This window comes from Paramormyrops kingsleyae, chromosome 2 (assembly GCF_048594095.1).
Source record: "Paramormyrops kingsleyae isolate MSU_618 chromosome 2, PKINGS_0.4, whole genome shotgun sequence".
NCBI lineage: Eukaryota > Metazoa > Chordata > Actinopteri > Osteoglossiformes > Mormyridae > Paramormyrops > Paramormyrops kingsleyae.
The window spans coordinates 20,448,091-20,459,963 of NC_132798.1; the positions used below are offsets into that span (position 1 = coordinate 20,448,091).

The 11,873-nt window shown below is 43.5% G+C and overlaps 1 protein-coding gene across 2 annotated transcripts in view; it reads right to left on the minus strand.

Annotated features, from left to right (window-relative positions):
- Nucleotides 1-3,877, minus strand: part of abca2 (ATP-binding cassette, sub-family A (ABC1), member 2) — a 65,361-nt gene extending 61,484 nt beyond the window's left edge. For both annotated transcript variants that reach the window (XM_072707828.1, XM_023840707.2), the window contains exon 1: nt 3,377-3,877. In XM_072707828.1, the coding sequence (XP_072563929.1) occupies nt 3,377-3,442 (66 nt within the window). In that variant the 5' untranslated portion in view covers nt 3,443-3,877. The remainder of the gene's footprint in view (nt 1-3,376) is intronic.
- Nucleotides 3,878-11,873: the final 7,996 nt, after the last annotated feature.

The following is an 11,873-nucleotide window of genomic DNA, read 5'->3' on the forward strand; positions in this document are numbered from 1 at the left end:
TTAAATTTCCACCCATCCTCCCATCACAGGTTATCCAGTGTAGGGAGTCCAGTCCGTCTTGTATTCAGGTTCATGCTCTCTTTTGGCCCCAGCCTCATCTCAGTAAAGCTGACCAGACGCTGACCCTGGGTCTCAGCTCCCCAGTACAGCTCCTATTGTCCGTGGGTTTTGTTGACCCCATTCCCAAACGGGATGTTCCATCTCCCCACTTTCCCCACAGGCAGACATCAGATATTATAAAGCCTCTTAATCTCCCATCACGTCCAGATCAGCAGAGAGGGGGATCAGAAGCGACCCCGCCACAGTCGGCCCAGCTAGCATGGACATACCATGTGACTGAAGCCTGATGTCCCACCCAACAGCTTCCCTCCTTCCCATCAGATGACTGGACAGATAATACCCAGAATGCTTCCTGCAATAACCAGATGGTTAAGCCCAAGAGTCCATCGTGCAGAGATCCTGCAGCCCCAGGAGAACCAGGTCAGCCGCAGCAAATCACCCCAGGCGGTCAGGTGGCCCGGCACTGGTCAAGGAGCTACACCGATACATGCGGACCTGTTACACCAAAAGAGAGAGCCGCAGGTTGTCATGACAACTGTCGGCAACTGTACACGTGTGGCCCTGTCCCTGTGGGGGAAAAAAAGAAGATGTTTTCCATGGCTGGGGGCATGCAGGCGATGCCCTTTGAGTCTCCCACTCAGCGGACGAGGATAGAGAGGAACACGGCCCCCACTGTGGAGGCCCAGACTGCCCCACATTGCACCAGGAGGTGCCACGGCCTCCCTCCCACTCAGCAGAGCGCGCCAGGCGGGCGTCTGCATGAGCTCAGCGCCCGGATGAGGGCTTATGCTTTAAGATGCTGTTCCTGTGGCTGCACGTGTGTGTATGGGAAGGCCTCACTGTTCACACTGACGTAATACCCACAGCACACATTTATAAATTATCCACGCTGCCCATCACTGCTTTTAACCAGACTTTTATTAGCTGCTTTCTGCTGCCAGTGCAGTGCTGCCATTTCACCTGGACAGAGCGAGAGGACGCCGGTCCCATTTTCCTCTGCGCTTATTCCCGTTTCTTAGACAAACATCTGGCACGCAGGCTGGGAGCGTTCGAGCGGCAGGTTAACCGGCTTTATCGCCACAGCCGCGTGGGGGGCAGGGTCTGGCCGCAATCTGCTGACCGCTCACTTCGCACAAATCATCGGCCCCCCAGTACGGAGCCGATGGATGACGCGGTCGATCGCCGCGACTATTTTTAGAGCGGCAATCCTCTCCTCCAGGGTCCCCAGTGAACACAGTGCGGGTGATTTACGAGGTCGGCGTTGATAAAAATAGCACGTGGAAGGAACTGGAAAACAAGCGTGGAGGCAGGGAGCCGAATATAACAGGGGAGGCAGAAGACAATTGTGGCAAATAAGGGCCAAAGTGAGTCCCCCCCCCTCCGGGTTATAAGAAGCGGACGTCACTTTAAATGTTTAGAGGCTGATACCCTGGCTCATTTCGCCAAGGCAAGACAAGCAGGACTGTACAGCAGACACCACGTCACTCATTACCACTCGAGACAAACAACCAGAGATAAACACCCCCCCCCCCCCCTTCAAAGCAGAGACTCAGTTTGGCTTTGCAATGAAAGCTGAGCTGTGATCTATTCTTTATGAATGAAGGACATATTTAGACTATAAGAAACAGGACCCCGTGTCACCATTGGAAGATGACGTGTTATATTCGGTGTGCAGGGGGCCCACCGTGGGTGGGGGGCTTGGGAGATTCTCCAATGAGTAAGACAATACAAGAGAAATGTAAAAAAAAAAAAAAAAGAGATTGTAAAAGAAAAAAAAAATGTCTTCCATAAGAACATCAGCAAATTTCACCTGAAAACTAGCAAAAATTGCTACTGTTATTCACCAGGACAGGACCTACAGCCACATGATGCAGGCCTGAAATCATAAGGGTCACAATCCACCTGCAGTGAAGTAGGGCTTCATTCAGCTCCCTGAACACTAACCACTACACTTCCCAACCAGCAGCTAGTAGTTAGGAAAAACTCGTTTAAAAAGTGACGCCAGCTGAAAGAGGGTAACCCGGCTGCATTTTACAGAGCTGTCTCGGGTATTAATACCATGGCTTCTTTAACTCATCCATCCATCTGGCAGACAGCTTCTCCAGGACTGTGACACGCAGAGCCCAGAGCCCAGGGCCCATCCCAGGAAGCACAGCATGGCATGGCTGGCCTGACAGGCCACCATAGGTATACGCATACTTTCGGCAATTTTGGAGACACCAGTTTAACTGTGGAAGGAAACACGCAAGGCCCAAACACACTGGCCAGGTGACGGGAATCGAACCCCCAGCCCTGCAGGACAGGAGACTGTGGTACTACAATCTGGATTAAATACTAAAAGTAAAAACCTCAACGACATGTAAACATGAAGGGAAAATCACCAGGAAAAATAAGCCCCCGCGCAGTTGCTCAAACCTCCATCCTACAGAGTATCAGAGCAGAACTACAGATACCCAGACTCCCCACACGAATGTCTTCAGCTTGTCCCCAAAGACCTCAGTCCAAAACGGCAGGAACTGACAATTAAGGGACACATTTAAATGTGTCCCTTCACGGCGTGTGCATTCACGGCGTATTAAATTACGCTGCAAAGTTAACCCAAGAGCATTATTTGGCTTTACAGTAAATAATTTCTATTATTTTGTTTTAGAAACCTCAGTTAATATATGATCCCTGACATCTCTGCTAATCTGTGCTGTAGATGTATCAAAGAAATACTTCGCTATTTCGGCACTTTCCTCGCTACACAACCACAGAAGCCAAGTCATGCGGATTAGTATTTTGACACTTCCAGTAATGTCACTTTCGCTTGCCTTTCATAATACTGAGAATAAGTGCAGCGGACCCACAACTGACAGCGGAAGGAGCGCTACGTGTTTAAACAAGTCGTTCGTTGTACAGTTCATAATAAACACGCGTTTTTCCATATAAAATTGACAGCTGTTAGGCCACCGCTGTCACCATCTGTATTTTAATTCACGGAAAGTGTTGTTATTTTGCCGGCAAGGTGGGAGCGGGGAGAGCAAACAGTATACACCACACATTATAATAAATAGGTCGAAGTTGCCTCTTCGGGAATCGTTGTAAACACAGAAAAACGGAAATCATGTTGTGGGATCTATAAACACAGCTGCACTGGGAGAAAATGTAATGCAGCTGTTGGAGCCCCCCACCGACGCCCTTCTCCTTCAGCTCCGCCGGCCGTCGCTCATCCCCTCCGAATCGCTCGGCGTGCGAAGGCCCGGCACCGCCGAGAACCGGATCTCTGCGAGCGGATAAAACCGTTTTCCAACAGGGACACCAAACGTTTGCTTACCGGCCCTCTTCGCTTCAGGGACACATTCTTCCACAGCAGGAGATGGAGCTGGTGGAGGAATCCCATTTTTGTTTTTGTTTTCGTCCGCTTACGTCCGTTTTTATTCCTGCCCCCAATTCCGCTCAGATGAGGATTTTACTCATTACGGTGATTGCAAGGTCCGGTGTTAATGCAGCACGAATCCATGGTGCCACGGCGCAATGTCCCTAAATGTACGTCTAGAGCCGGCACACACACAGCGACCATCGGAAAAACAGAAAGCGGATCCCTAAAGTCTCCCAGCCCCACATCACGCAACAGCCTTTTGCTGCATACGTATAAGGCGGACCGTGGTGTCCATTAGAAACCGGGCTACGGTTTGCTACGAGTAGCGGTAAGATACAGATTGTATGTGAGTTACAGTTAAATGGCTACATATTACAAACAAAAAAAAATCACCAACAAGACAGCGACCAGGAAGATGTAGCGCACTTAGAGGGCGGAGACATAGTTGCAAACTGCCTGTTTGGATCTAATTCCGCCCCCGACGGTATTTTTAACGTAGTAACTAAGAATATTTGCGGGGATATGCAAAATACCCCTTCCAAAAACGTTTCTTTTAAGTCACTGCCAATAAATGTATCGATCATACATCGCTAAATATAGAGCCAGGCTGTAGGTGCAATAACTCTGTGCTGACGCTGCTATCAACAAATTGAATTATACTATACTGTAAATGTTTATTCTTCCAGAAACGCACAGTTTTCAGCAGTCCTGTTTTTCTTAGTACTTTCATTATAGTGCCCTAAGAAGGACGATAACCTGTTAAATTGTTTTGTCTTGCACTTTGTTTTCATCAGTTGCACTTCCTCTACAAGATAAATCAATGTTTATACAACAAACGGAAACATCCAGATGACTATAGCGCAAATAATGTATCCTTCCTTTCTTTATTAAAACAAATTCGTCCCATTGATACATTGATATATCTTCACATACATCCGTATGGTTTTATTTATAAAACGTTTAAGTAATCCATAATGCACAATGAAAATGTGTAGGTGTGTGTTAAATCCGTTTTTTGTTCTTGGTCTTTTAAAGTTAACCCTTGAGCAATGCATTTCAGTAGGTAGCTGCCTCGCGAGACCATTGGCATTGTGAAGACATCAAATACATATGCAGTACAGGTGAAACATTTGCCCGGTGTCTCTGGAGCAGTTGGAATTAAAAACCTTTCCATGTAGCAGCAGCAACAGCAAACAAGTATATCTCATTTCAGCCTTGCAGTGAATTGCAGCTGACGGATCTGCAGCAACCGCATAATGCTATCATGGTAACATGGACCGAAGTCTCTGAGGAATGTTTCAAGCACTTTCTTTTGAGAACATCAGCCAGTCTCTGGGGGGTGATTGTGGGTTAGGGTCCTTACTCAAAGGCCCAATGGTGACATCACTCTGCCGAGTCTGGGATTGGAACCAGCAACTTTCAGATCAAAGGCACAGCACCCGAACTCGCTGAGTCTCACACCTCGTTGGATTAGGACCCCTTCAGAAGCAGCATCTGAGCACATTCCCTGCAGAGATGGGCCACTCTTCAATTTTACAGTCTTAGAAAAAAAAATTAGATAACTGTCAGGAAAAAAAGAAAGGCACCGCCTCACCCTGTCATTGTTCCGGGCCGATCTGGCTTTTGGTTGAACAGCTTTAACCCATAACTGTGCTGAAACGTGTGTGATTTTTAAAGAATAACAATGGTTATGTGACATTTGTACCAGGCACTATGTTAGTCTGTCACAGACAGGAGAGCTGTCATCCTGGAAGACTCTGTGTCACCTAGCCTGTCAGTCCTAAGCCGTTCATTTTTTCAGCTTCCTTTGTTGAGTCTCCAACCATGAACTTTTTTTGCTGTTTTTTTTTTTTTGAGCTATACATGAATTGCCATTAATAATGGTCCTTGAACTTCACATCACACAAGTAATAAGATCAAGATATTAACAACTAATTAACTAATAGTGATTCTAAATACAGGTCCCTTCTTGCAATAAGTTTAAACATCATAGAGTATCTCCCTGTGTTTGATCTGGATACTTTGAGGTTACACCTTATTCTTTAAGCACTTGAGTGGCCAATGAATAAAAACACAAGTAATGGTTTGAAGAACGACATCATATAAATGCAAACCATTGGGTTGAATAACTGTTCCATCATCTCCCCCTAGTGGTAAAACATTGCCTCACACCCAGGTTTATTTTAAAAGCGTAACAGTGAACTAAATCCATCCATCCATTTTCTGAAACCGCTTAACTTATTAAGGGTCGTGAGGGGTCTGGAGCCTATCCTGGAGGTTAAGGGCGCAAGGCACGGAACAACCTGTACCTGGATGGGGCGCCAACCCATCGCAGGGCCCACTCACCAACCATTCACTCACACACGCACACCTACGGGCAGTTTGGTAACTCCAATTAGCCTTAGCAAGTTTTTGGACTTTTGGGTGGGGGAAAACTGGAGTGCCAGGAGAAAAAACCCCGATGATACGAGGAGAACATGCAAACTCCACACACATGGAAACCTGGCGGAGACTTGCACCCAGAACCCAGAGGGGTGGGGCGACGGTGCGAACCATTGCATTACTGTGCCGCCTCCAGTGCACTATAATATAAATGTATTAATCTGACGCTTTTATCTTTAGCGAGTCAGCATTGTTGAGTATTCGAATATTTTTGAATGTGTATAAAATTTTAAATAATAAATGCTTTTGTAAAGGACCGCAATTGTCCTTGAATGTTTTGTCATTTTGTTTTGGTAAAGCAATATATAAATATGTCTAATTTATTTTCTAATTTATTCACAAATATTTTTTATTTTTGTATGTGCTTTAGTACGGAGCCCCTAAGGTGACAAAGGAGCAGGAAAAAAAACGGCAGAAGAGAGAAAAAAGAAGTCATGTTTTACGTTATAACCCAAAACCGTTGCGTTATAACCCAAAACCTTTGCGTTATAACCCAAAACTTTTGCATTATAACTCAAAACTTTTGCGACATAAGACAAAAATGTTGTGACTTGGAACTGGAAATATGAGTAGTCATGCAGTGTAAAGAACATAATGGATAGGAAAACATATAGCGTTTAATCGAATTTTACTTTGATCTTGGTCTACAATACAGTGGTATGAAAAAGTTTGGGCACCCCTGATCATCTTCATGCTTTTCCTTTATGAATCACTGGTTGTTTGGATCAGCAATTTCAGTTAAAAATATCATATAGCAGACAAACACAGTGATATTTGAGAAGTGAAATGAAGTTTATAGGATTTACAGAAAGTGTGCAATAATAATTTAAACAAAATTAGGCAGGTGCATAAATTTGGGCACCCTTGTCATTTCATTGATTTGAATACCTTTAGCAATTATTGGAACACAAAATTATCATGGGTGCCCAAACTTTTTCATACCACTGTATATGAACATTCAGTTTGTTCTCGGATCTAGGCATGATGTTCACATAAGTCTGATGCAGATTAAGAGAATTTTATGTGAAAGGGGATTATTCCAACGGGAAAACTACTCCGACTTCGGTGATGTAATTAACTTTATTCGCGAGCAGCTTTTTCACTCTGGGCAGCTTCATGGTTATCGATGGATGTATGCAAAATGCAGAATAAATGGACTTGATGTGAGAAAAGAGGATGTGCGTTTGATTTATATTAATTATATTAATTTATTATTAACATGAAACAACAACAAAAAACGAACAATTCTTTAGGCTTAAATCAACCTCAACAGATAAGCATTAATTAGCAATGTTACTGAAACTTTACCAAGGCTTGCTGTACAAATTACTAATTATGAATTAAACAATCAAATCTAACCACACTGAACTCTAAAGTTTTATAACCGTTAAATTAGATTAATAAGCGAAGCGGGGATCAACCACATAATGCGAACAGCGGCTTTGGAAGTTGCACTTGAATGACCAAAAGTACGCTAGTCACCTGATTTTATTGTTGCATTACTACAGAAAAGTTTTGAGTTATATCGCAAAAGTTTTGGGTTATAACGCAAAGGTTTTGGGTTATAACGCAAAGGTTTTGGGTTATATCGCAAAAGTTTTGGGCTATATCGCAAAACATGACATTTTTTTTCCTGCCGTTTTTTTTTCTGCTCCTTTGTCACCTTAGGGGCTCCGTAGTCACCTTAGGGGCTCCGTACTTTAGTGTGGTTTGTGTGTGAATTTGTGAATGAATTTTGAGTGTACCTGTGCTATTGAATTTTGTCCTGTGGGTGACACCGTAGTTTGCACAAGGGGGAGGTCTTTTTAAAAGGTAGCCTGCAGGTGTAAATGAGGGAAGTTGCTTTGTTTGTGCCTAAACCGCATGAGTTTTATCTTCAATTTCTTGTACTTCATTTACATAACTAAAGTAAACTTTGACGTCTGTTTTAATGACAGAAGAAAGGATTATCCTATCATACATTTTGCGTTCCTTGGTGAGCGCAGCGAGGTACGTTTGTTTAGTCATCATTTGTAATTCGTATCTATGTATGTATGAGACGTATGGTTATTTATATGAATGTTTGTGTTTTATTATCTATTCACAAATGAAGTCTGTATCCGCGGGAACTGGATTGTTAAATGTTTGTTTGTATATCCTGATATAGTTTTCACGGACGAGACAGATGAGATAAAGTTGATGCTGCTATAAAATAAAAGGAAAACTTAAGCATCTGTCGAGACTCTCTTTGGGCTGCTACAGCTTTATAAAAGTTTTTAAAATGTTATCCACAGCAATATATTCAGTTGTGATTTATCCGTTGTCTAATAAGCTTGCTGTTTGTTCCTTCAGAAGTTTACCTCCGCTGTTTTTGTTCTATATGCGCTCTCAGAGCCAATCATGATCATTTTCTGCCTCGTCAACTCACAGTGTGGTGCGTTTGTGAGAAAGATAAAAAAACGAGTGAATCGAACAAGGGTACAAGAACTGATCGTCAGGAGACATTCGTCTGTCACTGTATGGAAATACTTTGTATTCCGAAGAAACGATATTGACACAACACATGGCAACAAGTGCACGAGAATCTGATTATACTGCTAATTTTTATGGATATTTAGGTTGTCTTGGTTTTCATTAAAATGTTCTTGAGACTCATTCTTGGTAAAAATTTTAAATAAGACTGAATTGTCTGTGTATTAGTAGAGAGTTCTAGACACCTGGTGGGGGCAGTTCAGATGTCTGAAAGCTTCATCACCTGTATCTGCACAGAATGAGAGTTACTGTTCCAAATACTCCACTACTACTGCTCCTCACTAGCTGAACGCTCAGTGGACACGAGCCTAGCTAAACCAGTGTGCCTGCCACCTTACCACACTTCTTCAGAGAAAAGGAGGATAATTGAAGAACAGGTTTCTAACTGAGCCTGCTAATGGACCATGTACATTGCTTTCCACAGGTCGAAGCTAGAAAGCACTGAGCCACGCTTTTGTGTGGACTACAGAAAAGTGAGCTAGGCCACAGTAAAGGATTCATACCCTCTTCCTAGGGTGGACGAGTCACAGGACATTTTAGCTCAGGAAAGATATAGCTCAACCCTGGACCTTGCTCAGTGGTACTGGGAAGTATTCAGGGCCCCTGAATCCTGCCCTGAGGCTGCCATCATTTGTCACACGAGCTTATGCAAATTCAGGGTGATGCCATTTGGCCTCAACAAAGTATTGGCCAGGGTGGCAGACGTCGGGCTGACCTTGAAGCTCTCAAAAGTAATTTTTGCAAAACCTCCTTCAGGTACACGAGTTACATTTTCGCACAACAAGGCCTGAGCCCAGACGAGAACAAGGTCAAAGCCATGAAAGACTTCCTGAGACCCCGTAGAGTTAAAGCAGGTCACACAGTTCCTTGGCACGTTAGGCTATTATCGTAGATTCATCCAGGGATGTACAAAGATTGTGGAACCACTGATTGCGCTGACAAGGGAGGGGACCCTATTGACATGGACCAAGGATTGCCAACTGACCCTGGATGACCTCATGTCCAAGCTGTGTATCACCGGAGTCAAGGTTCTCCAAAAGGTTAAGAAATCATTTACAATTTAAATGGATGTATGTGATGTTGGTTTGACCTGCATTGATCCAGACTGATGAATGGGGCCATGAGAGAGCAGTAGCACATGAGCTGCACCCTATCAAAGTCGGAACGGCTGTATTACACTTCAGCAGGAGTGCCTCAGTGTGATCTGGGCCCTGGAACTATTCCAGCCCTCCACTGAGAGAACCCATGTGATAGTAACAGACTACAACAGCCTCTGGTGGTTGATGTCATGGGCGACCCCGTCAGGGGAGCTAGGCTAATGGTGCCTTCAGCACCAAGACTTTGAATTTGAAATCGTCTATAAGCATCAAACTCTATCCCAGACACACTGTCAGATGAGAAGCACTATAGGATGCTGGTTCAACCATTAGTTCACTAGATCATTAGATCAGTACCAAGATCTCGAGTGACTCCTGAATTGACTCTACCAAAATTTGTCTTCATGATGACATTATCTATTTCAGGAATAAAAGATCCTCGTGTCACCTACATCCTTATAAAGATCTCCATCTATATGTACCGACTATGCTTTGTAGCACCCTGCTGGAATACTTTCATGACCACCTGATGGAAGGTCATCTGGCCATCGCTAAGACGCAGGGTCATCTCCAGAAGAGAGTGTACTGGTCTGGCACGAGAGGTGATGTTAACAGATATGTACTGTCTTGTACAACGTGTTAGCTCAGTTAGCCAACTAACCGTAAGCCTGACGGGTTTCTGCAATCGGTGGTAGCCTCTTTCCCTTAGGAGTACACTCGAGTCAACTTTGTGAGGCCCATTTGTACAAGGGTTCCTTCAGAGTGGTTCAAGTAATGTTGGATTTAAATTACAAGTTGCCTGACATCTCCAACAATTCTGAAGCTGGAGTTCATCATGTATCCAACCTCCTACCCTTCTTCACTTCTGGAGGGGTTGCTCATTTTTCACAGGATCTTCCAACACTTGCAGAATCAGATCTTGGTGAATTGCTGCGTGAGAATGCGGAAGAAGGTGGATTTGACTTTTTTCGGCGTTAGCTCCCCGGACAAGGCAAATGTGGAGCCATTGAAAGTGCTGGAGCATTCCACAGGCCTTGGTAAAACATCAGCAGCAATGGAACTGGGGGAACGTGGGCTGGGTGCCTCCCTGACACACCCTCACAACGTCCCGTCACGCACTAACTCAGTTGACTATGGGCCTTTAGGTTCTTGATGTTTGTAAAAAAAAAAGAAAAACCTACAGCTGCTTGTATATTTACAGAGTGTTGGACTTAAGGACACTCGCTTGGAATGGGTGTTATGGCATTTTTAAAATTTTCATTGTAGCCCTTTGTGGATTCAGCCAAAGTGTTTGCATACCCTCCCATGTTTAATGAGGCCCAGGGACAGCCCTGGATTTGAAGGGGGGAGGGTGATATGTAATGACTGCTGCCTGGGCAGATAAACAATGATGTCATCCCCCATCCTGCATGAGTCTGAACTGATTTCCTGTAAAACGGAAGACGCTGGCCTGAGCCATTGTCGGTAATTTTGTTTTATGAGGCTTTATGTTTAGCTGCCAGAACCCTTACCTCTGTCACAGCAACATCTTTTTGATTTAAAAAACTGTAGTTGAGGTAAAAATATTTAATCTGATGGTCATTCTTCCTAGTCTGAGATCATCCACATCTCTACAAGGGCTCCAGACTGCAACCATTTAGTTGCATTTTGCGACCATTTTTGGAGACCGATTAAATTTTATAATTAGGTGCACCAATGGGACTTGTCTTTATTATTATTTTTAAACCATTAACATACATCACATTAAACACCAGGAGGAAGCGAAGATTACTTTGTATGGTCAGGTATTGGAAACTGGGTACAAATTAGAAATGGTTCTAGATTTTTAAGAACTGGGAATTTGATCAATTTGACATTTGAATGATGGTTCCACATATTGATTCCCACACACACATTTTTTATCAACTTTGTAAGGGTTAATACACAACAACATGAAATTATTTTCATGTTTACAAATAAAAAATACATTTATTAATAGAACTACTATTTAGGTTTGAGCGGTATAACAGCACCACAGCATACCGCAGTATTTTCTTTCGGTGAAAATGTATCTTGGGGGATTTACAAAAACTGGAATATTGGTGCCCCAAACATTATTAATGTAGATATTTCTATGAAGTGAATTGTAAGAATGTACTTCCCAGATTTTACCATCATGTGAACTGCAAAACCAGAGGGGATCATGTTGGATCATGTTTATACAAACATAAAAGATGCTTACAAGGTCATACCACACCCCCACCCTGGACAGTCTGATGATTTTACTCTGTTTCTTGTCCCAGTGCACAAAGCCGTTGTTAAGAAGGATAAACCAACCAAGGCATCCGTTCAATCATGGGTTACAAAAAGAAGAATGCCATACAATTCAAGTTTATTCTATTCAACTTTATTTGTATAGCACA